General features: G+C 35.1%; 1 protein-coding gene across 3 annotated transcripts in view; it reads right to left on the bottom strand.

Moving 5' to 3' along the window:
- LOC120529404 (calcium/calmodulin-dependent 3',5'-cyclic nucleotide phosphodiesterase 1C-like) overlaps positions 1-27,630 on the bottom strand; it is a 697,603-nt gene that overhangs the window by 245,256 nt on the left and 424,717 nt on the right. For all 3 annotated transcript variants that reach the window (XM_039753171.1, XM_039753172.1, XM_039753173.1), the window contains 4 exons: positions 19,846-19,959; positions 10,819-11,001; positions 6,479-6,545; positions 714-830 (listed from right to left, as the gene is read on the bottom strand). In XM_039753171.1, the coding sequence (XP_039609105.1) occupies positions 714-830; positions 6,479-6,545; positions 10,819-11,001; positions 19,846-19,959 (481 nt within the window). The remainder of the gene's footprint in view (positions 1-713; positions 831-6,478; positions 6,546-10,818; positions 11,002-19,845; positions 19,960-27,630) is intronic.

Here is a 27,630-nt window from a genome sequence, read left to right as displayed (position 1 = left end):
AACTATATTTGTTTAACTTATACTTCTTCCTCATTAAATAGATAATTACATTTCTCAAGTACACCTCGAATTAAGACAATAGATAGATAGGGTGGATTATGGCCGGACATTCATCCAGGCCAATAGCCCCAGGCCACTGGAGGGAGCCATCCCTGTGACATCGAGATGCCCCAAATTCCAGCAGGGCATCATGGACATTGGAGTTTTCCTGTACAGCCCTCCTGAATAACGTCTGGGCCACCAGGGGACGCTGCAGGGAGGCTCGGAGACCTCTATGTCACCTCTAACCCGGAAGTACGTCTTAATTACAGCGACAGAAGAAATGACATACTTCCGGGAAGAAAAGAAGAATTTGGATCTGACCTGGAAGTGCTAGGAAGTCACATGGACTGCGGGTTCAGAAGCACTTCCGGGTCACGGACTATAAAAGACTGTGAAAGATCCCAGCCAATGAGCTGAGCTGGGTGGCAGGGTGGCAGTGATTACTTCATAAGTTCTTCTAATTTTCAGACAAGACAAAGATATTTAAAATATAGTTTTAACATGGAGTCTTTAAAATGTAATGACTTTTACTGTGTAATGTTTGTAATACATGTATTGTCACAAAGTCTTAATGTCAAAACCAAAAGGAAGAAAAAGAAAATTAATAACGAGGTTAGCATGCTTCTTTGGGGAGAGTGAAGGTTTGTTCAAAAGTAAAAATTCAGACTTACCTTAAAACGATTAATTAAATCATATCTTGTAAGAAGTTCATAAAAAATGAACTTTAATGCATGGTCTCCACTTGCATCATTAAGTGCAAAGACATCAAAAGACCACTTGTCAACATTCTGAAAAATAAAAAAATAAATACATAGGCAAGAATTAATGGTATCAGTTTTAAATCTGTAGAAAGCTTATTACATATCCAAGTTGAAAAGAACGTTGTCCAAAAAGTGGAACTGAAAAAGTCATTTTACAGTATTTAACTATTACTTCTAAACTTAAGAAATATGTAATTTCAGAAATTGATATAATTCTATTGTTATTCCTTGTGTTTAAAGAGAAGTTAAAAAGAGTTATACATTAATTATCCATATCTTCTGCTTTAGTATTTTGAAATTGCTGCCACATAACAAATTAATTAGTCATTATTTATTTATTGCATCGAAAGTCATTCTGGTTGATCACACAATAATCCATGGAGAGTGCCCATGGTGGAATAGACTGATGTTAATAGTAGGACAACCTGTCACAGTATACTTATGTCCTCCTATTAATTCCTGCAACCATTGTCACACTGGTATGGCCAATAATGTGCCATGAAAGCCCAAGAACATAAGCTAGCCCAGCAAAACACAAAGGTCAAACGTTTGTTTTTTATCCAACTTACCAAGCTGTTTGTGTGAGGGGTATGTTAATTGAAAAAAAGTCCTTTTAGTCTAATTTCAGGTGCTTGAAGTTTTCTGTAACGCAGCACCTGCTGTGAGAATGACTGCGACTGTAACTGCAAGTCGCAAACAACCAGCCCTGCTCCATGCTGTGGACTACTGCAAAGTAGTGACCCTTTAGGTAAGGGGTTCTTACCCTGAGACCTCTGGGGGTCCATGGATGGGTTTCAGGGGGTCCGCGAGGGTCAGATAAAAATTGACATTTATAATCACTACACAGCCCGGTACTGTTGATTTCTCTCAAATGAACTTTCTCGCGTGATTTTTCTCACACGTTACACCTCTCGCCATTATTTTTTTCACGTATTATCTCTCTCGCAAGTATTTATGTCACCTAAGCCTAATGCGTGAGTTACATATTCGTTAGAAAAATAAAACCAATCAGACTTTGTGTGTATCTGCTTGTATGTCTGTCAATGAAGGTTTGTTCAATGGTCAGTTTGTCCGTCTCCCTATCTGTCAATGTCTTTTTGTCAGTCTAACTGTTGTGCTTATTAATTTGTGAATAAAGGTTTTCAGCACTTGTTTCTATCAAAATGAAAAGTTGAAATAGATTGGATGTCAAAGATGATATGTGTCTTACCTTGTTGAAGATCACTTCACAGTTTCATATTCTTATTCAAGGTAAACAAGCACAACCTTCTCTTTGAAATAAAGTAGATAATGAGAGAGTAGATGCAGTAGTAATAATGGTAGTAGAAAACGTAGTAGTAGTGGATTTGTTTTAATTTGCACAAGAGGATTGTATTTTATAGTTATAATAAGTGGCCATTACTTTTTGCATAAAAAAGTGTTTTTTAGATTGTTTACTTAAAAGTTTAATAATATTTTATGTCATATTTGTTTGAGACAATCAAGTTATGATAAATAAAGTACATTATATTCATTGTACGCAAAGTTGTGTTTATGTGAATATTTCTGGGGAAGGGGATCCATAGCTTTCATTAGATTCTTAAAAAAGGTATTAGATGACTCAAAAAGGTTAAGAATCACTGGTTTAGATGATCGAGTGTTGTCTCTAGTGGCACAGTTTCAGTTATTCTCACATGCTGTGTTTCAGAGTCAACTTGTCATGTAGGTGGTCGATTTGGCTGACACCCAACTGTCAAATATAGTCTTTTTTCACTATTTTAATAAGGGAGGAAAAGCCAGTACTGTAACAGTGAATATGAATTCAGCAGTTAAAAAGTAAATGACTTGTATTGGCACTTTGCGATTTCAAACATATGAACCACACATAGAAGTGCGTTGTTCACAAAAAGAATGGCTAAAAAACAATAACTCCTGATAATTTAAAATCCACTTAATAATTCAGACACCTGCAAACATTCAGTCAGGAAAAATTCTTGGTAGTGTGATGACCAGAAAACAGGATCACTTTTTGGCCAGATGACGTCAATAATATATGGTGTTTTTTTTTGTGTAAGTCAAAAAATTCACCCATGTCCCCATGTCAAGTCAAGTTTATTACCAGGTGTACGTAGTGCATAGTGTACAAGGTACAATAAAACTCTTACTTGTATCTCTCCATATAACAGCTGATAATAATGTCTCCAATATCACAATGACCTTTATACTATCAAAAAGGCATGTGCCTATCTAAAAGACAGTATTTAGATTTTATAATTATCTATCTTACATCCACTAAAAACTACAATTAAGTCTCAGTTATCATACTTGTGCAAAGAATTTTTACCTCATTTTGTGGTAATGGTAAATGGGTGGGATAAAAAAAAAATCAAGCTGCATGTAACAAATTGCAGCTATATTTTGCTACACAATGCATATATTGTTTTCATTTAATTGGTCACAAAAAACTTTACATCTGTTAATCTATTTCCTTCCAAGCTCTGTAATCTTGATGTTGTATATCACAAAGAACAAAAAAACTAACATAGCTAGCATACATTTAATTATAAAATATGATTCGCTGTGGCAACCCCTAACAGGAGCAGCCGAAAGGAGAAGATATACTCTCTGTTGTGTTCTTTTCAATGTAAGACTGAAAAGTCATTATCTCTCCAAGTAAAATTCACAATCTTTTTCTTTAGAAAGTTGACTTCAATCTAGTCCTGAATTAAATGTGCTGAGATTCAGTGTATTTCACTACTACATAAAAAGTACTTGGCCTGTGCTGTGCAAATGGGACAGGGAACACAGATTGTGTAGCCATATTCGCTCCCCTGAATGCTATGTGGAATAGAGTTTTTGCCATTCAAAGACATTTATGACTTTCATATATTATTTGTATTATGTGTTCAAGTAATGCAATTCTAGTTAAGGTTAGTAACTACAGTATAATGTGATACAAGAATTTATACCATAATGTGTTTCACTTATTTGTTACTGGGAAATGTAATTAGATTACAGTAATAGGTTACCCCAACTCTAAACATCATACATTGAAAGCAGTGAATAGTATAATGTATATACACAATATAAACTGTTTTAGAATATACATTAGTTGTGCTAATAGTTATGTACCATTTGCTAGAAAAGAGGTGGGAAAAAAAGACTGCAGGATGACTGAGTTCTTCAGTAATACTTGAGTTTGTAAGGCAGTGTGTGCTGTAAATGTTCAGGAGCCTAATTTATAAAACCTTATGTGGATTCAAGCGTGAAAATATGCAAATACCAAAAAAGAAAAAAAAATCAGGTTTATAAAACCTCCCATATGGACATTTTTACACAATTTACCATTTATATATCACAATCACCTTGTAAATGTGCCCGTGTGAGCGCCTCTCGAATGCCGCCCTGAAACATCCATGTATGGAGCATGCTAATCAACCTCATACAGAGTGCAGCCTCTCCCTCCCGATATGTAGAGACCCTGCCCAGCTGCATTCAAAAGTATCTGGTTGTGTTCCGCAACTGAGAGTGCAAGATCATGCACAACATTATAGCACCTTTGCTCTGCACTCTGGGGATCTATGAAAAGTGTAAACCACTGAGCGTGTAGCCACTATCACCTGGCATACAGTACGTAATGACGTGACTGCTGTTACAATAAATAGTATAGCCCAAATGAAACATTGATGGTTCAGCCAGTTACCATATCAACAAGTCAGCCACTTTGTACATCACCATCATGTTTGTCAAAGCTAATTTACCTCAAAATAAATGAATCACAGGTTGACATGATGTCTGCCAGTCACATCTTGGATGATTTCTGGATTAATGGAACGTAACTAATTATGGTTAACAAAAGGAACTTCGTTCTCACTAAGTGTCCTTACTGCAATATATATACGTTAGGAGGACTGAAGACTGCTGCGTATTCCTTTTTTATGTAAGAACTGACGTAAATATACAAATATTCTCATATCAAGTTTTCTTTTATAAATCACAATGTTTGTGTGGGAAGTTGTGTGCACACATTTCAAGACTTTTTGAGTGTACACAAGCTTTATAAATGAGGCCCCTGGAAAGAAGGGTGCAGCGTGCCAGTAATATTTTGTGCCATCTTCAAAACAACCTTTAGTACTACACATTCATGAGCTGAACAGGTGCCATACCCAGAAGTAATATGAATACACTGGCTATAAGCTTCACCATGCATATGCAGCCATAGACACTGTGACTGTCCTGAGTTGACTTACTCCTTGGTTTAAGGTAAAGATAATTGCTCTGGTACCATTGAATAATAAGGGAAATCTCTCTTCTATAAGAATATCAGGCCTACAATGAAGGAAGCATCATCAAATGCATTAATGGATTTAAAGCTGTGTAAAGCCATACAATCAAACATGAAAAGGAGTATAACAGTGGGCTCAGTTGATTGCCTGTGGTGACGATCAGTGTAAAGAAAATAATGCTACCAAACTACACTTTCTGGGTTCTACCAGCTAGAAAATCCCTAATCCATTTGCAGGACATTGCCCTGAATCCCAAGTCTGGGAACCTGGTGATCAGCTTTGAACTTGGTGATCATCAATTAAATGTTTGCTGAGCTATAGTCTACTATCAGTTCTCTGACTTAGCAGATTTTATTAACCTAGTGTGCTAAGATGGTAATTAAAGCAAAGGACAAAGCATGCTCTGTGGACGAGTTTTGATGATATGCAAATTGGAGGTGGTCCTGACTTCCTGGAATATTACATTTAACATGCTCCAGCAAAAATCTGTTAATGCATTTCATTAAAATCTGAGTGACTGCCACCTAGAATTGGGGCAGTATTGCTTAAAATTGGTTAATAATGTATCCATCAAAATTGCTAACACTCTGATACTCGAATCGATTTTGCTGCAGGTGTTCATCTCGCTTGGACAGACAAATTACAGCTTTGTCTGTCACTCACTCACTCACTCAACCCAGGAACTGAAAAATAAATAGAATAGGTGAAGTTATAAAAGACAGCTAAAAGTCCAACGCACCTTATCATTTACTATGTTTCCAAGCAAAAATGTCTTAATGAGCCGAGTTGAACATTATTAAAATGCTAACAGAGGACATTTACACAGTTCCATATTATCTTCATTACCCTTTCAAAGACATACAGTACAATAAATGATTAAGGAAAGAATATTTTCTTCATTAATTGATGGATGGCTTCAGTGAAATCTTCTACACTACTTGTGTAGTAACTATATTCTATTGGCTTTTGGAGCTTCCCAAGCAGATTTGAACCCAAATAAGACCTAGAAAGCCAAAGTAAGCCTAAAAGGAGATATTATCATTAACAATTAACATTGCATTGCAGACGAGAAGAAAAAAAAAGCCCAAGACCATCTGACCTGGACCAACGGTCTTTCTGACTAACAGTCCTAGCCTACCTTTCTGTTCACCACCTCTTCTTTACTTTGGTTATTTTCTCTGTTTCATTATGTGAGGCTGAACTGTAAGTGGCCTGAAGAACTGCAACATTAATATATATGCATCTCTCCAACTCTTCACTCTCTCTCTTTCTTAAACCAATGCATGAAATTAATGACAAACAACCATTTCAACAAAATAAATTAAGCTTTATTGATTAGTTAATTGTGCTACATACTCCTCCCAGAGTATATATGAAGGTCTATAAAAATGACTTTAAATGTAGTAATACCTTTAGCACTGCAATGACAGATGGAGGGTAGCTTAATCCAACCATGTTTGATGTCCTTCTGTACATTCTGTCCAGATATAAAAAGGAAAAGATTAATACAAAGCTTATGTCCAAATGAACATTCTTCATACTAGTGTATCTAGTGTATGCTTAAACAAAATTAAAATAACATTCTCAAGACTGTTGAATTCAATTTAGAGTGGTGGCCAACCCTGGCATCACTGGGCAAAAGGCCGGATGCAGCCCATCACAGTAACCACTTATGCATGTTTACTTTGGGCCAATTTAGATTCACTGTTCATCCTAACACACACGCGCGCGCACACACACACACACACACACACACACACAAACACACACACACACACACACACATCTTTCTTGATGGAAATGTAAAACCAGAGTAACTGGATTAAAACTATACAGATGTAGGGAGAATGTACAAACACTACTGAGACAGCTGGAGTGAGAGATTAAATCTCAGAATGCTGGGCCTGTGAGGGGGACAATGCTAGCAACTGTGCCACCATATTAAAAAAAAATAGAAACCGATAAATGCATTTACCTTGCACTTTGAAAGCAATAGTAATTTGATCCCTTGAGTAGTCTTCATAACAAACATTAGGAATTTTTAAAATAACAAGTACTTCGGTATACCAAGTGAAAAAAGCAAAAATCTGTTAAACTCTATATAAGTTTCTGGAAATGTGGGCATCATGAGAAGAAAGCTTATTTTGCATTAACTTTTTTATTATATATACTTACAGATTTTAGTGTATCCTATAGTTGAAAAATATAAGAGTAGTATTCTTAATATTACTAAGTAAACATTTGAAATTAAAATATGATTCCACACTTTTCTACTACAAATCTGATGTCATTAGCAAGCTTTGAAGCTTTATCATTATAATACTGATGTACTGTGTAATTTTTCTTCTTTTTAGAAGAATTTTTAAATACAAAAGAATGCAAAAAATAAAACTAAGCATTCGGCATATGATCAGTGAGCAACATGGCACATATTGTACCTGCTATTTAGTGACAGAACATAAACCATCGGTTAGTTGACCAGAGGTTTAACTGCTTATCTTTTTTCTTTCAAACTTTTTTATATCATTTAATTAAATTGCCTTTCACCCCTTTTTCTTCATACGAAAATCCAATAACAACATTTTTACTCTTGGGGTTTTCTTTTTATTCTAATTAGTGTTGCTCAAACTGCTATTTTATGATGAACACACACACCAGTGTAAATGGTAGTAAGTTAATTGCTCCACTACTGGGTTTCTGAGTTGCCTCAAAAGCTTTTTAGTTAGCCAATAAAAGGTGTCACTTTACTTGACTTCTCACTACATTCATAATGGCTAATACAGTACAACACCCTACTACTATTAGTAGTTTGGAAATGAGATAAAATGACGTCTCATACACTGAAATAAATTTAATACAAGTAGGTTAAATAAAATGATATTTTAAAATTTCTTTATAAAATGTGTGATTTAATAAACATCTCGGTTTTAAAAACTACGAAAAAATACACTGAAATAAATGTGTCAGAAGTGGACTGCAGACAGAGATCCGTCTACCAGTTAGTACTAACACAAGCCACAATGCTTTTCTGATGCATCTGTTTCTGTTTATTGCATGAATGAAAAGCATAAAAAAGAAGGGAAATATTTACTTCCAGGTCAATTTTACATTATTGGGGGTAAAAAGCCCTGCAGCTCTGTTTTAGAGCAAGTGGATTCAGAGAATAAGTGAATAAATGAATGGATGAGCAGAAATAAAGGACACATTCACTATTGAAGGTTTTGATAGAGTGCTCATCCAGTGTAGATTCAAGTGTCTTCTCTGAAACATAACAAGCCATCCACATTCAATGTTTTCAATGTGTAGTTGGTCAGCAATGCAATATTTTCATGCAACAATATAAGCAGAATAATGTTAACTGTTATAATTGGGTACAACTGATCAAATCTTTTGTTAAAACTATATTTATATGAAGACAGAAAATATCTAACTAAAAAAAAATAATAAACTGTACAAAAACAACTGCCTCTCAGTGAATTTTTTTTTATTTCAAATCTAATTTACAATCTAATTATGTATAGAACAATAAAGCAAAAATCTTTAATATGATAACTTTTACTCTAAAAGCAACACTGCTCTGCTTTTCCCAAACATATAAATCAGATAGATTACGTTTTCATGAGAAAAGTATGTGTTATGTATTGTTTGAGGAACACTACCCTATGATAGTTATCAATGTTATAATGGCTTTTCAGTTTTCATTTTATAAATAAAACTAGAAATTGTGTATCATCTATGTGTACAGAATAATACATTTAAGTTTTACCACTGCAGCATGAAAGCTATTACAGTGATAAATTGCTTTACAAAATGATACTTTTTGGGGGCTGATGTACTATGGGTCATGTTTAATGTCAGTTCACAACAAATTAATGACAAGGTTATACACTTTCAGCAAAGACAAATGGGCAATACACTTTTGTATTTAAAATAGGTACATACAAATAAAAAGAGCTGTAAATTAAAATGAGGAATCTGGGCTAAACATTGGCTCGCATTCTGCAAGGTATAGTGTGGTTGGTAGAATGAGAATTAAAAGCACATTAATCAGTCCACTCATAATAAGCAGTGCATTGAGGGTAAATGATTGATTTTCTCTTTTGTACATTTTAATTGAAGAATGGTCCATTTCGCTTAGTTCATTTAGTTGTATTACTACTGCCCTATGCCTTGTTTATGAAGACATTATTAAATAACAAAGACTGTGTTTATTAGACATTACACGACTATTTATTAGACATTACCACACAACAAGACCTAAAAGAAGGCTTTAATCAGATCTAATAAAACTTGCAATGGACCGGTAAACTGATTCTTCATCTCTTTGTTCATGTTACGAGCTAGCTGTATACTGACAAAAAAGCTGTAAATAAAAAGGCTTTATTTAGTCTTATTAAAAAAATTACACCTAAAGTGAATTTTGGGGTTTTAAAATCTAAGTATGGACTATTGATAGATCTGCTTTGCCATATTTAAGTCACCTCTAACTATTCCAAAGTGAAATTATTTTAACAAATAGCCTTTTTAATAATATGGTTGTTATGTTTTGAATCCCTTATTCTTAAGTATAGGCTTATCTGTATTGAAAAAAGCAAATTAAAAGTATCAGTTTATTAAAGGCATACATTATAAATAGAACTTTATAAAAACTATAATATAATACTGTCTAATTAGGCATATGTTCATTCCAAACTGAATAAATGTTTATAATTTTTAAGAATGAATTATATTGAAAATTACTAAAGCTTAAAATTGCGGATGTTGGGAGTTGACTGCACGGTAATGCCAGCCACATTCCACAGAGAAGGCCTACTGTATTTCTATGCATGAAGAAAGTAGACATATTGCAAAAAAAAAAAAAAATACTAATTTATTTGTGTGTTTTATGTCTTTGTTAAGGTCTTGCTACATAGCAGTAACTAACTAGTAGATACACTATACAGTATGTATCCCTATCCTAAAGTGTTGTCGATAGTTGTGCATTCCTCAAACGGTATTTTACAAGATTTTAGTGGTCTTTATTTATAAGATATGAATGTTTCATTATTATATTTCACTGAATACATACTGTATGTATGCTTCCATAGTAATTTACAAAACTATACATTTTTAAAAGGTGACTTAAATACCCCCTAAAATCGTTTTTTCCAATTCAAGATGTTCTCGAAATAAAACACAATCATTAAAAGTAATTAAAGAAGAAGCAAATTATACAAACCATTAAATCATGTTGCATGTATTAAAAGAAATGGCTTAATTACCGTGAGGACCAATTGCTTCCACAGGTAGAGCAAATTGAGTGAACATGACTTATTGTAGTTTCATGTTTTTTAGAAACTAAATTCCCATTATGGCTTCGGACTGTAAGGTTCTGCAGTTGTGGCTTTTAAAATAAAGGAAGCTAAAAAGCTGAATTTTCAAATTGTTGAAAAATAAGGAAACAGTCACGTCTCCTTAAATGTATCAATGTTGGAAATGGACAAAACTGTATGTTAGAGAATGGCTCTGTCATCCTGCATTTGGAAAAGGGATTTTTTTTTCCCACATAAAAAAGACTACATACACATTTTCACTCTTAAGCATTCATCGTATTTGGGGCGGGGGGGTGGGGGTTGGGTTGTTACAAATATAGTACATACTGTATACCAATAACTTAAAATTGTAACATTTGCTGTGATTGAATTACTGCCAGAATATGTTCCAAAAAAAAAATCACATTTTCTTTCATATTTGTTTTTAAATCTGGTTACCTTTCAACAAATATTCCAGCCTGTACGGCATGAACAATGCTTCTAAATCTGGGCTTCTCTTCTGTTCTCTTCAGCATCATTCCCATTTGCCTTGTGAAGGTGGAGGCTAACCAATCCCGCACTTCAGAGGGCACAGAGTCGGACTGAATGTCACTGAGTTCATCCTCTGTGTCAACAAGACGTCTGCAACAAAATCAGAACACACATAGTAGTAACTAAATAATACAATAATATGTATGACTGGAATAACAAAAAACTACAAATACATCAGTATAACTAATGTTGAACCTGTTTACCTGATGAAACACCCTGTTCACACAAGGGGTTATGCAGGTCTACCAAGCAAACTATGTCTCTTTACAATATAATACAACAAAAGAGAAGTATTTTTGATGCTTTAAAATATACCGTGTTGAGAGCAGAATATCATATAATAAACTCTGGCAAAACACAACCTTTTTTTGCTGTTGTATTATGTTTCAGCTATTTTCATCAGTAGTTAGCATCTGAAAGGGTAGGTGACAAAAACCCTCGTGAACATAATGACATAATTTTGGGCAGATTGCAGTTTGAGAACATACAGAACCTGCTTTAATGTATGGATTTCTCCAATGTAGAAATGTGTATGCACATAGATAAAAAAATGACTTCTTAAGTAGAAACCAGATTAGGTAGTAAATATCAGCATGCTTGATGTGATCTGAGTGGCGTATACAAAGCAAAGGCTTTGAGATTCTGGCATATTAGCAAGTTTATTTTTTGGATGAAATATTAACCATACTTACATGGAACATCATTTTTAATAATTGGTCAGATAACAGATTAAAGTTTTGAATATCCTTTGTATTAATAAAAATATACTACCTTTTGCCTTTTTGCAAGTCTTTTATCATTGCAATAACAGTTCTTTTTCTCTCTGACCTGTTAAAAACTGAATGTACAAATATTTATAATATAATTTTTGCAAGCATAATTTTCATGTAATGAAATATTCTTCAGAACAGGGACATCAGCTTTAAAAACCTTGCCACCGTACTGCCCAAAATAAATAGTTTTTTGTTTTCCAGATCGGGAAAGCTGTGGAGGAGCACCACATCTGATAGTGGAAAAGTAGACAATTCACCTCACTGGATCGAGTAGGATCCTGGCACCTATGAAGGCAGGTTGAATGGGTTAATGTAAGGGAAGTCTTAATATTTTGTAGGATAATTAGTTTCTACCTTTGTGAACCATTTTAGTTTTCAGTTGAAAAAGATGCTTAATTTTACAGTTTTCTGTCTTGAGTCACACATTTCTGCCATGGTTAACAATGAAACAATAAATCTTCATTTTAACATTCTATACAAAAAATAATAAACAACATTTATGACATGATCACGCTTATTTTATGATGTTCAGAAAGAGACATTGTTTAAAATAGCAGTATTAGGAGGAGGAGTTGTAATATTGTTATTATACAGAGTACAATAAAATCTGAGCAACACTCAATATCAGACAGACAATTGGCTATAGCTATACTAGCACTTCTGCACTTATTGCACTTAAGTTTAGACTGATACACTGTTGGTTTTGTTTTTACTGGCAAAAAATAAACACACTAGGGTTGCTACCTGTCCCAGTTTTCCCAGGATTGTCCTTCTTTTTAATTGTTAGTCCAGGAAATAATATAAACACTTAATGTCATGGTTTTCGATAGGTTAGATCAGTTTGTACTGTTCCTGTTTAACTCACTATTTAGATTTTGTTTTGTGCCCATACTCTTGAAATATCCATTGGTTTCCCATTGGTGTGCGATATCACTGGTTTTAGTGAGAGTGAGTCTGACATGACTAGCCCATCAACTCTGTGTGGCTACTACTGGCGGCTATAGATGTGCAGTGAACTGATAATTTTGCTGAGATGAGAGGTAAGACAGAGGATGAAAATGAGATTTTGTCTTCTAAGTCTGACAGGCCATTAAATGAAACTGAAAAGTTGAACATCTCTCAATAATGACTGGATGAAAAATAAAAATTATACAACACGGATAAACCCAGCCCCCAGTGATCCACTTTCTGCTACTTGCTCGTTATGCTCAGTTAAAATTGTGATTAAAGACGAGGGCAAAACCACTTTGGATGACCATACTAAAACAAAAAAAAAAAAAAAACAGAATTGTTTTGAAATCGCTCGGCAAACCAAGGCAATTTCATCATTCATGATCAAAAAGGTCTCAGAGGAGGACACAATTGCTGTAGTCAAATTAACAGCTACTTATCACAGTGTGTGACACAGCCACAGTTATGTGTCCACTGACTGCGGGAACAAGGTCAGTGCCAAAATATTTAGTGACTCTAATATTGCAACTAAGATGTCCTGTGGTGGACCTAAGAGTGGGGCCTTAATTGAGAATGGTTGACACCATTTAGTCAAGAGAGATTAGCAGAGGAGTTGCAGAAAGTACAGACTTCTCTATTTTTAAGATGTCAGTTCGTGGTCAGTATGACCATGTCCAGGTTTTTTGTCAGATAAAGGTGGCAATACTAACACACACCCTGGCCTATAAAAATGTATATGTTGTGTTTTGGCCAGGGTAGTTTTCATCCATTTTTTCAGTTTTACTTATTTTGTATGATTATTTTTGTTAATATTGTTCTGTTCATTTATCATTTAGTCGATATGTTTAAGGTGTTACTGATTTTGTTATGTTTAAAAATATGCTTCTTCAAATGTCTTTATGTTTTCTGCATTTCGTGTGTGGTTCCCCAAAGGGCGGGGCTACACTGTCTTTCACAATTGAGAGTCTGTTCCCAGCTCCCTTAAAGGTTGACGGGTAATGCAGTATCCCCTTGTTCATTGAATGTGCTTCCTAAATAGTATTATTAGATTTTGTTTCTTTTTCGACTCTTTTTTGCTTCTGTCGTAGAATCTTGATTTAGTTTTTGGGACTTTTTTGCTGTTGGATTGCCAACTTCTTTTGCCTTTTTTCCACTCTTTTGAGCATTCCATTTTATTTTCAGATTTCATAGTGAATAAATCTTCAATTTTATAGATTTTTGTAAACTTTTTCACTACTCACAGCTGGAGTTTTTACGACACTCCCCCTGGAGGGACACTCCTTGAGCTTTTTAAAAGTTCTTTGCTATTCTTTTTACTTTAAAGGGCTGTTCTGCATTTTGAGGCTTTATCTGGATTAAAGCCTCCTAGTTGCCTAGAGTCAACTGGCGTGTAATTTTGGATCTTTTTTTGATGGTCTCACTTGTTTTGTTGTTTTGTGGTGCTTGAATCACAGCAATTTTCTTTTTAACTGAATTTTAGTTAATTCTCATTTAGTTTCTTCTATTTTTCTAGTAATAGAAAAGTATGAACTTTGTCATAATGTTCAATAATTTTGTGCTTTCAAAAGCAATATTTTGTCACCAAAAGTAACTGGTAGAACATGCAAAAAGCTCTATCACAGGTTATGAGCTCAGTCTGTAACTGGTTGTTTAACCTGCAAGGTAGAAACCACAGCTTATAATTCCCAGTTTCTTAAATAAGTGTGTCAGACATCCTATCTCAAGTATACCTGCTTGGAAGGGGAAGCATCACTTTGAATGATCCCTCTGCTGAAGGATCAGTCATCGGTTAGTGGTGGGATTTGTGTCATTGTTATGTCTTTTCTATCTCTGTGAGGTACTGTATCATTCCCAAGCAAGGTTTAGTTTAGTTTATTTTTGTGTTTTGTGATTTTATTAACAAGTTGAAACTCTTTTTCTGTGAAATAACTAATAGAGCATTATCTTTTTTTCTAATTTTTCCAGTAACTGACATTTTCATTGCAGGTTCCAACATACATATAAAATCAGGTTGTGAATGTCCACAGAGAAGGAACTTAATTTCGTTAACTCAAGGCTTGCCCAATTTTACTGAAATTTAGTTCTGTATGTTATATTTTATTTCAAAGCACTGAAACTTAGAAATATTTTTGTGAGACATTGGTTTTATGTTAAAGAACAGAAATAAGAATCCCACAGTTACAGGATCATTATTCAGCTGTGAATCTGAAAGACGAAATAGCATTTTGAAGATGTCAGAGATACAATAAAATGCTTCTCAAATACACCTGAGAAAATACTATTTCTTTTGGTGCTAATGTTAGGCTGTGTGACTGCTTTTCATTATTAGGGACTGCACAAATAGTAAAAATAGAAGGAAGAATGAGAGGTGGACAACACAAGCAAACACCGCAAAAGAACCTGTTTCTGCTATGAAAAAAATGAAACTTTGTTGAACGTTCATCTTTCGGCACGACAATGATTTCAAACACAAGACCAAGGCTCAGAAACAAAAATGTGATTGTCCTTCAATGTCCTAGTCAAGGTCTTTATGTCAGTCTAATTAAGAATCTGTGGCACTATTTGAAAATTTCAGTGCACCAATGTCATCTTGTCAACTTGAACAACCCGGAGTATATCTGCCTGGAAGAAAGCGCCAGCATTACTGCAGAGCAGTGAGTAAGGGTGTTAATGTATATTCTTACCCCCAAAAAATTTAAACATGTCACTGCAACAAAGAGTTTTCAATTAAAAACAACACATCATACAATTTTGGTGTTGGATTTGCTATGTATATGCAATATAGTACAATTAAACACTGTACATAGACAGACAGATGATGAATTAAGCATTCATTTCACAAAGGCTGTCAGTCTGTATTCTAAAAAGGTGCTCTTCTAAGCCTGAGCTCCTGTATGTACTTACATTTATTACAAAAATCAATCTTTTACAAAGTGTAAACAGAAATGTTTAAATGTCCATTTCATTACAGTATACTTTATCTTTCTAAAAGCAGGTATAACTATTAAGAGATGAAATTGTAGTCTAAAACTAAAACTAAAGTGTGGGGTATTGTGGATTAATTAAACTCTTAATGGTTTCCATTTAATATGACACCGAGCATGAGATTAACATTTCATATGATCTGTAAATGAAAAGCACAGCTTAGTACCTGTATTTCGAGAAAGCAAAAAAAAGAGTAGTCATTATTTTAATTAAGCTAAATGCATTCTGTGCAATGGAAAATTGCTCCAATTGGCTGATACTGCTAATTAGTTTGCAACTTTTGTAGCAAACAAATGCATCTACTAATTGTTTTTAAGTACACTTTTTTGATCTGTTCAATTTGAAAAGCTTAATTTATAAATACACAGACTGCATTACAGTAAGTACTATGTAAGTGTGAACAAAAATTATAGGATGAGAATAAGGGAGAGAGCTGGCAACAATTTAAGGGGTGTGGGGGGGGGGATGAATTTGGTCTTATATTGCTCAAATAATAGAAGGCATCAGGTAATTCCACTGGGATAAAAGTGTTTTTCTATAGATCAGTTGGCAAAAACAGAGAAACAACATTTGACAACATGTTCCTAAACAGAGGGCAAAAACGTTCTTTATTTATCTGAAGTCTGGTTATACTTTAGTCAGTTAAAACAAATATGAATACGAGTTTTTAAAGACAACTGCCAGGAAAAAAATGTTATGTAAAGAAAACAATATTTGCTAATAAGAAATGGATGTAGTCAATAGACCTTTTATGAAAATGTGAAAGCATGATTTTCTTAGAGTGAATGATAACCATCCATCCATCCATTATCCAACCTGCTATATCCTAACTACAGGGTCATGGGGATCTGCTGAAGCCAATCCTAGCCAACACTGGGCACAAGGCAGGAAACAAACCCCGGGTAGGGTGCCAGCCCACCGCAGTGAATGATAACCATTAATAGCTAATCATTGAGTAATTCTATGCTTTTTAGTGCATGAAGAGTCAACAATGGTTATTGGATATTGGCAAAATAACAGAATTCCGGTGAATTACTCTTTGCTATAATTATGGTTAAACTCTCTGGCTTGAAAAGCAACTCGTAACCCTTACAATAGTCTTCCTTCTGTTTTTGATTCTATTTACAGTCTTTTGAAAATACTTTTTTGTTTTTGATCTTATTTAACATTGACTACTTTCAGTCAACAAGTTATTCAGCGAAAGTGTGTAAAGAAATACTACTGGGGCATCTTCATACTAATGGCAAAACGCATTTGTAATGCCTCACTGTAACTATGTTTGCTTTTTTTATCTTTCATAAAGTCAGAAGTTTTCTTTCTTTATAGTTTGTTTTTCTTTTAGTCATTTTGACTCTTTGAGACAGAGTTGCTTTTTGTTATAGTGTAATGTTAATCAATCAATCAATCAATCAATGAATCAAAGTTCTCTAACAAGACAAACGTCCCACTAAGAAGAAAAAAGTGGTATCTATCTATCTATCTATCTATCTATCACAGTACCTCCTGATTAGCTGTTTTAAACATCATAGCAGTTGATCTGAAACACCCGTTGGCAGAACATTAGCCAGGGCAGTCAGTTTGGAGAAAAGACTGGCAGGGAGTGTCTATGCTGCAGAGATGTGGAGCTGCTTTTCTGTTCTTGTAACTGGCATACTATTAGTTTCTTGGCATAAACATCTCTTCTGTGGCCACCATGTTGTGAAAGTTGGATGGGAAACAGCAGTCACCAAGAGCTCAGTTCATTCTATTATCACTTTTTTTCAGGGTATAACCACTTGGCCAGTTGGCAAACAAGATTTCTGGGCAGAAATATCAAGTAATTTTCCTCATCATTAATTAACAGCAAACTCGTGTAAGCTGTTTTCTTTTCCCAGATCACAAAAGATGTGATAGAAGAACCAGAATGTGCTAGGAACCGAATGTGTAAGGAACCTGATTTGAGGAGAACAGGAGGTTTGGGGAGATCTATGCAGTGCTTAAAAGTTTTGTCTTAATGCTTCTTGATTGGGTGAAGGCCAGAAGAATCCTAAGCCATATTCTACCACATCTTTCAGTGCATCATCCTTTAATTTATTGTGTCAAAATAACAGTGCAAAGCCACATCTGGTTGAAAAAGAGATTTTTTTTCTTGATTTAAGTGGAAAATTCCTCCTTTGGACCCTCTGTGATTTTTACGCATTCTTAATGAAGTTTCTTTTATACAACCAACCAATAATTTCCAAGCTAATTTGTGAAGGAAAAAAAAACAACAAAACAAAATTTATTTTTACAAACTAATATATGTAATTGACTCAGTTGATTCAGTAGAAGCAATATGATCATGTAAAGATGTTTTGAAATTTGATATTTCACCTGGCAGTTGTATAGCTTGCTGATATTGTTAAATCCTGGGAATCATATAAAGTCTTGGCCTTAGACACTACTCGACTAACCTTGTCAAGTTCCAGCTTTGATTAACATGACCTGGAGCATGTAAGGAGTAAAAGGGGATATTCTGTCTTAAATTTAATTTTCTAGTAAATCTCTTGTGTTTCTCTATGTAATACAGAACGCCTAAGAATGTTAGACACTTTCATTGAAAGATGTTCATGCTGCTAACATGCAAGATGTGGTAGACATCGTGAACATTATCAGTGGGCAATTAAATGAAGGTAAACATATTCACTATATTACAGAAAAATCGTTTCTGTCATTTTAGTCTTTAGAGAGATTAGCAGAGGAGTTGCAGAAAGTACAGACTTCTCTATTTTTAAGATGTCAGTTCGTGGTCAGTATGACCATGTCCAGGTTTTTTGTCAGATAAAGGTGACAATACTAACACACACCCTGGCCTATAAAAATGTATATGTTGTGTTTTGGCCAGGGTTCCTTCCCTGGCCTATGCTTTGTATAGTTTTCATCCATTTTTTCAGTTTTACTTATTTTGTATGATTATTTTTGTTAATATTGTTCTGTTCATTTATCATTTAGTCGATATGTTTAAGGTGTTACTGATTTTGTTATGTTTAAAAATATGCTTCTTCAAATGTCTTTATGTTTTCTGCATTTTGTGTGTGGTTCCCCAAAGGGCGGGGCTACACTGTCTTTCACAATTGAGGGTCTGTTCCCAGCCCCCTTAAAGGTTGACGGGTAATGCAGTATCCCCTTGTTCATTGAATGTGCTTCCTAAATAGTACTATTAGATTTTGTTTCTTTTTCAACTCTTTTTTGCTTCTGTCGTAGAATCTTGATTTAGTTTTTGGGACTTTTTTGCTGTTGGATTGCCAACTTCTTTTGCCTTTTTTCCACTCTTTTGAGCATTCCATTTTATTTTCAGATTTCATAGTGAATAAATCTTCAATTTTATAGATTTTTGTAAACTTTTTCACTACTCACAGCTGGAGTTTTTACGACACTCCCCCTGGAGGGACACTCCTTGAGCTTTTTAAAAGTTCTTTGCTATTCTTTTTACTTTAAAGGGCTGTTCTGCATTTTGAGGCTTTATCTGGATTAAAGCCTCCTAGTTGCCTAGAGTCAACTGGCGTGTAATTTTGGATCTTTTTTTGAAGGTCTCACTTACAAACTAATATATGTAATTGACTCAGTTGATTCAGTAGAAGCAATATGATCATGTAAAGATGTTTTGAAATTTGATATTTCACCTGGCAGTTGTATAGCTTGCTGATATTGTTAAATCCTGGGAATCATATAAAGTCTTGGCCTTAGACACTACTCGACTAACCTTGTCAAGTTCCAGCTTTGATTAACATGACCTGGAGCATGTAAGGAGTAAAAGGGGATATTCTGTTCTGATCTTATCAGTGGGCAATTAAATGAAGGTAAACATATTCACTATATTACAGAAAAATCGTTTCTGTCATTTTAGTCAAGTAAAACACATGCACGAAAGGTCTATAAGAAGAGCAGTGCACTATGAAGCAGTAGAAGTGGGACTAATGGAATTCTTATTCTTTTATTGTTTATCCCAATATTGTAAAACGATGGAACATTGTTTATGAAGCACCTAGTATTGTATCTTTTACTAAATATTAAGTTGTAACAACAGATTCCATTCCCATTCTTTCATGTTAAATTCCAAATATTAAAAATGTACAGACAGCATCTTGCAATGTGTTAAATAATGTAAAAAAAAAATACTAGACTAAAAAAAGAGTTGAATAGACAAAAAATATGATTTTGTAAAAAGCCCATCAGTACGTTTTCAACACCTATTTCTCTATCTTACCTTGTTTCCTCGATGTACACTGACTCAAGCACTGAAGCAGCATATTCCAAATTCTTTTTAAGGTCTACGACTGAAGCCTCCCCTCTTTCCAGTTGTTTAACCAAACATCGCAACCTGAAATACAAGAAATGAAATGTTAGTATACATGTTTATTATTTATAAAGAAATTATCCACATTCACATTTTCATAACTTCACTTTTCCAATAGAGGGTGGTGGAAACCAGAAACCCACTATGTGGTGTAATAAACAAACTGGGACAGGAAGCCATTCCATCAGAGGGTAAACTCACACATGCAAACACCTACATAAATAAACTTATATAACTGCATCATGTTGATGTAGTGGTGTTTCACCAAATGTAGAATCTGACCCTACCCAATGCCAACACCATGCCACACCAGTGAACCTAGAGAATCAGCCGTGCTATTAACTGTTTTAAAGAAGCCATTGAGAGTTGTATTTTGTGTGTGTTTTTTTGGTTTGTATTTTTCTTCTCTTTTATGCAAAACTTTTCTATTATTGTAGAATACTTTTCTACAATAGTTTACTGTTAAACTTAAGAAAGAATATGAAATAATGCTAATGAATAGGCAATGAGGTTTCAGAATATTTTATCCAGATAGAATATCATTTATACCAATGTTCAGTCCAAAAATAAACTACACACATAACAAATTTTAAATAAGCAAACAGTAAAAAAAATCATAATAAGCATCATAAGTAAATAGTCTAAAAAGCACTGCAAGACAATGGATAGCAAATCAAACAGACAGAATAAACCATTAGCTCTGTTCATTATAACTAGGTGCCAGAGAAGATGATGAGTTTGCATTTATGCAGTGAGTTTGGGGCATGAGTTACTCATGCAATGAAAACTGGATCAGCTTGTAAAGCAGTAACTTTCTCTTTCAAATCTGAGTATCTCACTTGTATTTCACCTTTATATTGTTCTGTTAGGCAAGAAGAATACTAAAACAAACTCAGTTTAGAAGATTATTATTTAAGTCATTCATCATGCCAAAAACATCTTTAACTGAACATCATAACCACTAAAACGCATCTTACTATACTACATCTTGGAGAAACACGATAAACTGATGTTCACAATGCTAAACAGAAAGTCAAATACCATTATTAAAATCTGTATAACTTATGCTCACACACTGATATCATGTTAAACAGAAATTTTCCCTGATTGGTAGGTGGTGGAAATGACAACTACAGGAATGATGATTATGAAAGAGTGCTCAATTGAACAAATATAGGCTGAGAAAGTTATTGAGTACAGAATGTATCAACAATGTTTTGAATATAGTATAAATATGGTAGTAGGAAATGTGAGGTATTGCCCACCAATAGAACAAAAACGTGACCAGGAGGTGGAAGAACAAAAGGATCAGAGGGAGTCGTGGTCAAGAACAGACAAAAATGATTGAAATCCAAGAGTTAAAATAGTACTTGACAGAAACCCAATACACAAAAATAAGAATCAAAGACAAGATAATAATCAAGTAGTTCTAGCACTAAATTCTATCCATCCATTACCCAACCCGCTATATTCCAAGTACAGGGTCACGGGGGTCTGCTGGAGCCAATCCCAGCCAACACAGGGCGAAAGGCAGGAAACAAACCCCGAGCAGGGCGCCAGCCCACCACAGGCACTAAAGTCTTATTTGAAAAGAGAATGAGGCAAAGGCAAGGCAAGCATTGTGGCTAAGAGTTGCTACTTTTTATAGGCAGGGTACAATCACAACATGTCACATGACCATATAACTGATAGCGAGTATAGCATCCAAAGACAATATCCCAAACTGGCAACATTGTTTCAAAAACAGAATAGAAAATGGTGCCACCAGAATATCAGTATAATATTATAAAAAGTGTAAAAACCAATGAAATGAACACAAAAGGTACACAAAAATAGTATTAGATTTCTACACATGGCAGAAAAAACATTGATTACAAATGTCATTAACTATGTGATAAAGCAACTTTTATGAGTGTATCCCTTTGAGTCTTTTAGAAACTCCATCCATAGTGAATATTCACAGTAAAAGACTCATTTCTCTTCAATTAAAGTAAACCTTTATGAACTAATTTTGTGTGGTACTGAGTATTTACAGAAATGAAGTGAGTGTTAAATATAAATGAAGTTTATTCTTGTTTCTGCCCGTGTTATTACTCATATTACATTACTCCCACATAAAACTCCATAACTGCCTTTGTAATGTAACTTTAACCAGGTTTACAATTAGCAGTACTCAGCTTAATGACTCAGCAGCCGGGGGAAAAATATTAGCCTTACTTAATGGTGTGTCATTGTCCCCCTCTGAATTCTACACTCTGGAAAATGAAGAGCTCACAGTAATTAACACTGCCTATTCTAGTTTATTTAGAACCTAATAACTATTAATTTAGGCATACTGTACCGAATTAAAATACGTTTTTTCAGTACAACATTGACCAATATATTTTATTTTGCTTTAATATTGCATCTATTCACAATATTTTAAAATTCCTACATATCTTGATACACTCTATTTTTCTATTTTAGTTGGAGGTGTTTGTGGTGGCCAACTTATACCCCTTGAACTGGAGCAGAGTTTCACCAGTGAAAATGACTGTAGTCCTGCAGGTGCAAAAGAGAGCAGGCCATGAACTGTTATAGTGTTATTACAGGCTGGTGTTTTCCATTTTTTTTTTTTAACCTCTCTTTAAATGTTTTACTTCCTTCTACATGGTTGTTTGGTTTGCTGCTGAATCTAACACTGTCAGTTAAATTTAAAACAGAGGATTTTTAAAAAATATTTAAATTATTTCAAATCTTTTTGTGACATTGCCATAGTGTTGCTATTTACTGACGACCAGAAATGCATCATCATCATCATAACAGCATAAAGGTCTGGTCTTGCATTTCCTGATCATCTGAGATTGAAGATACCAATTTCAAATCAGTTAGTGCATGCTTCTTATTTTACCAAATCAAGTTCTTGATTCTTCCTATAATGGTTTTATTTTGGTGACAGATTCTTTTGACTCCATGGAAATAATCTTTCGTTTGATTTTTGACTAGGGTTCACCTTTTGTCTGCTCATCTCTTAACATTCCTTCCTCACTGGCATCAGCACAACTGGGAGTCAAGCTGGTTATCATTATCTTAAGTGGTACATGAGCACCAGGCGTGATGAAGGGTCATGTCTCAATCTGTTTTCTAACAATAGGAAGACACTATTGCTCACTGTCCTGAAAATCAAAATTCTTTATCTGAGAAGGTGTAGCTGGAAGTGTACACTGAAAGAATAAACCTTTGAAGTTCAAGTGAGTTTTGACTGACAATTCAAGCTTTGCATATGTCCAAAAAATAAAAGAAGGCAGATTTTGCATGGACTTCTGTCATCAGCAATTACAGAATACCACATACTAATTATCTTCCATTAGTCTAAGTATACTGTAGGAAGAACTATTAAACATATGTGAAACCACAAAACAAAATCAAGAAAAATGAATATGCAGGAACTTTAAAGATTTTTTATTCCAAATGGGCATTCTCAACTTATAACAAACTTAAGTTGAAGACGTCAGTCAGTCATTTTCTAACCCTCTTATTCCTGAAGAGCGTTGTGAGGGCTGCTGGTGCCCTTCCCAGCCAGCACAGGGCACAAGGCAGAAACAATTCTCTGGACAGGGTGCCAGTCCATCGCAGGGCAAACACACACACACCAAGGATATATTAATGTGTTGCCAATTCACATAACCTGTATGCCTTTGGACTGTGGAAGGAAACCAACACAGACACTGAGAGAACATCCAAACTCCATGCAGGGAGGACTGAAGATGCAAACCCTGGTCTCCTTACTGTGAGGCAGCAGCCCTACCACTGCATCACCCTGAGTTGAAGAAATGGATTTGAAAAATGAATGAAAGTAGCATACTGAAGAGTTTTTAGTATGGTTTAAATCTTTATTATTATTATTAGGATTATATTCTAATCTTTATTAAATATAATTTAAAGACTGTTCTTTATGTGCAAAAACATCTTTCATTAACATAAGCAGCTGATATGAAAGAAGTTTAAAAGAAATGAACACGGTGACCTCTGCACTCACTAGCCACATTTGTTAAAAATCATTAAAGCTACGGATGAAGATCTTATAGATTAAAACATTGCTCTGAAAGACAGAAGAAGTAAAACAATTTATTTTTAATTGAAAGTTAATTACTCCAAATTGACAGTTCCAGTCAGGAAAATGATATGAAAGAAAATTACAGAGCATAACATTTAAATAATGCTGTCCGAGGCAAAGTACATTTTGCTGCCCTTATCCTTACTAGGCACAAAGATACACTTAATCCACATACACCTTGCTAACAAATGCAAAAATACGAAATATACTGGATTCAGAACACAATACTCCCAGTATAAAATACATCATTGTAACAGCGAACAAAATAATAAATATTAATATATATATTTGGAAAAAATGGAAAACAGCTTTAAAGCAATAAAACACACAAAATGGACATTAAAACAATGAAGTGTATACATTGGTAACTTTAATTTATTTACTACAAAACTGCATTTGTTAGTCGTTTACTCTTGTGTAACAAGACCTTAACATATGCTTCTTTTGGTGTTAATGACATCTTTGTACAGTGTAGTATTTGATATCCTGGTAAATCTACTTATGGATATGAAGGATTTACAGGTCTTACACTTAATTATGAAGTATCAAGAGGCATAATGCATGTTTCACTTAAGCTACCTCTGACCATTTCAAAGAGAAATAATTTTATTGGGTCACTTTGCACAGATGAATACACTAAAGAGGCATTTAACAGACATGCAAGTGACACCATAAAAACATCCCAGAAATTCATACAATTCTACAAAACGACATAATCACTATACACAGCATGTTATGTGAAAATAAGAAAAATGAACAACATCAAGCTGCAACACATAACTTTGAAGTGGGCCTTTGCTGGTTTGATTTTCAAACATTTGCAGTGTGGCAAAATTGTGTGATCTGCGATATGCACGATTTTACATTTTTAAAATGAAAATATTTTCTCACAGTTTTTAAAGTTATTACATGAATAAGGAATCAAGTATGTACTGTACAGTATGTAACTCACCAGGTTTATAATTGACTAATTTTTTTGTATTATTTTGTAATGTTAAAAAAATCCTATTGCAAGAAAATCAACTATCTTGCCTCCTCACCCCAGACACCATCCCAGGTTTAAAAGTCAAATTACATTTACAGCCATGACCCTCTGAGTCCAAATAAATACTTTTCTTTTCATGGCTAACTGATTTATCGAGGTAAAGACTATATTTGTGCATTTGCATTTGTAATCGGCTAAAATCTGTGTTTTAAAAAAAGGAAAATGTCTGGGTTTTTTTTAGAAAAAAAAAAAGTGTGAATAATAAACATAAAAGTCAATAGTTGGAGAGGCAATGTTTGAGACTGGGATGAAAAGGCAAATTTCCTGAGTAATGCTGTTACAGGTTTTTTGTTGATAGCCATCTACAGGACATAGACATTTACCTGTCTCACAAAAGACTCATCTGCTTTGAAGATAAAACTGCTTTAATTGCTATATCATAAACAAACTGTACTGTGATGAACAAACTGATGGATTCCTCGGGGTATGTCTGCATGTAGTTGGTCTGAAAATGAATGTGTTTTGGGGATATTGGTTTCTAATCAACATATAGTGGTATATGTACTTCTTGATAGTTAGCAACAGTACTGATGTTTAACACTAGAATTACCAAAGCCTACGTAAAAATTCATAAATCCGGCCCAGCTTAAAACAGGTTCACTCCTCTCATTCAGTGTCTTTTGTCCTGTAAATGTGCCAATAAAGACAAGCAGCAAGCAGCCTACTATTCCATCCGCCAAACCACCGCAGAACGTGCACAATGTTCTCCCAGCTCATGCCTTGATTGATTATCTGGGAGTGAAGTGCAGGAGTTTTAGAGTGGAAATAATAGATTGTTATTTGGAACACATGCATTTTATGTGTGTTCTGTTTCTACAATAATATGTGTAAACACATTTGTAAAACAGAAACGTTTTTCATATTTTATTAATAATTGACAAAATTTAGGCCTAAACTATATAATGTGTGAAGCTTGAAGTCCAAAGATCAAATAAACACTTTCACAAAAGGTTCAAGGATAATACAGCAGCTTCCGTGGCATAGCGCTAAGATTTGCTGACTTGTAATCAAGAGTCCCTGGATCGATCCTCACTGCCTCCCGTATTTGCCATTTTCAGTAATGAGCTGCTCTTATTGTTAATATTATACAATAAAGACATACATTTGGTTTGCATCTGTAACAACCGGTGTACATTTGTAGTACTTGTAAAAGTTACCTTTTTTTCACTTTTATTCACTAAGTCACGATAACGATACATACTACCGTCCCCCCATCCCAGGGATCTGACACTGTTACTTTTTATTTGAAACTGGGAATAACTGTAGATGTGAGTGGTATTTTGAGGCAATGGAACTGGACATTCTCTAATCTGGTTGGTTAAAAGCTGACACACAAATGCTGGTAAATCTGCCTTCTTCGTATCTCACTGTCACTTGATTTTTTTTTAATTCAGTTTTATTGAGTGTTCCAGATCACACAGAATTAGTATGCACCTTATGGTCCATGATGTCAAAGCCTGTCCGGCACCGTGGAGCTTGATTGGCATTTGCCATAGAATACCAGAACTGGCAGGTCCATCACTGGTGCCCTGTGCTTTTCACAGATAAAAGCAGGTTCACCTGGAGCACATGTGACAGACCTGAAAAGGTCTGGAGAAGCTGTAGAGAATGTTATGCTGCCTGTAACATCGTTCAGCAGGACCGGTGAGATGGTGGGTCAGTGATGGTCTGGGGAGGCATATCCATGGGGGGACACACAGACTTCTTCAGGCTAGATATCAGCACCTTGACTGCCATTAGGTATCGGGATGAAATTGTCAGACCATATGCTGGTGCAGAGGGTCATGGGTTCCTCCTGGTGCACGACAATGCCCGGCCTAATGTGGCGAGAGTCTGCGGGCAGTTCCTGGAAGGTGAAGGAACTGATACCATTGACTGGTCCCCATGCTCGCCTGACCTAAATCCAATAGAACACCTCTGGGACATTATGTTTTGGTCCATCTGACGCCATCAGGTTGCACCTCAGACTGTCCATGAGCTCAGTGATGCCCTAGTCCTGATCTGGGCAGTTCCTGGAGGATAAAGGAACTGATACCATTGACTGGTCCCCATGCTCGCCTGACCTAAATCCAATACAACACCTCTGGGACATTATAGGCGCTTTTCCACTGCATAGTACGGCACAGCACGGTTCAGTACAGCTCACCTTGGTTCGGCTCAGTTCGGCTCGGTTTGCGTTTCGACTGCAGTTTAGTACCGCTTTAGAGTGGGCGGGATTATTCACGTGTCGTTATAGTTGCGCCGCCTCTACTGCCGTGACACCGTGGAACTTTTACAACAACACGCAGACAATGACAACACTTTAGCTCGACGACGCGCAAGGGTAAGCATCTAAAAAAAGTACATCGCTAGCTAACTTTTATCACTGTTGCAAAGCATAAAATGAACTTAACTGCCAGTGTAACATTATAATGCTGATTCTGTATATTACAGATCTTCCACATTTTGCAAAAAAGTCGCCGCAACAGACCATCTGTTTGGACATTTAACCGTGCTTCAGAGTGGTGGGATGTGATTGTTCCCGGTTATACAAACACTCAGTGGCTGGAGAACT

The sequence above is a fragment of the Polypterus senegalus genome, chromosome 5 (assembly GCF_016835505.1).
Source record: "Polypterus senegalus isolate Bchr_013 chromosome 5, ASM1683550v1, whole genome shotgun sequence".
NCBI classification, from domain to species: domain Eukaryota; kingdom Metazoa; phylum Chordata; class Cladistia; order Polypteriformes; family Polypteridae; genus Polypterus; species Polypterus senegalus.
This window is presented reverse-complemented; position numbering and strand designations above follow the sequence as displayed.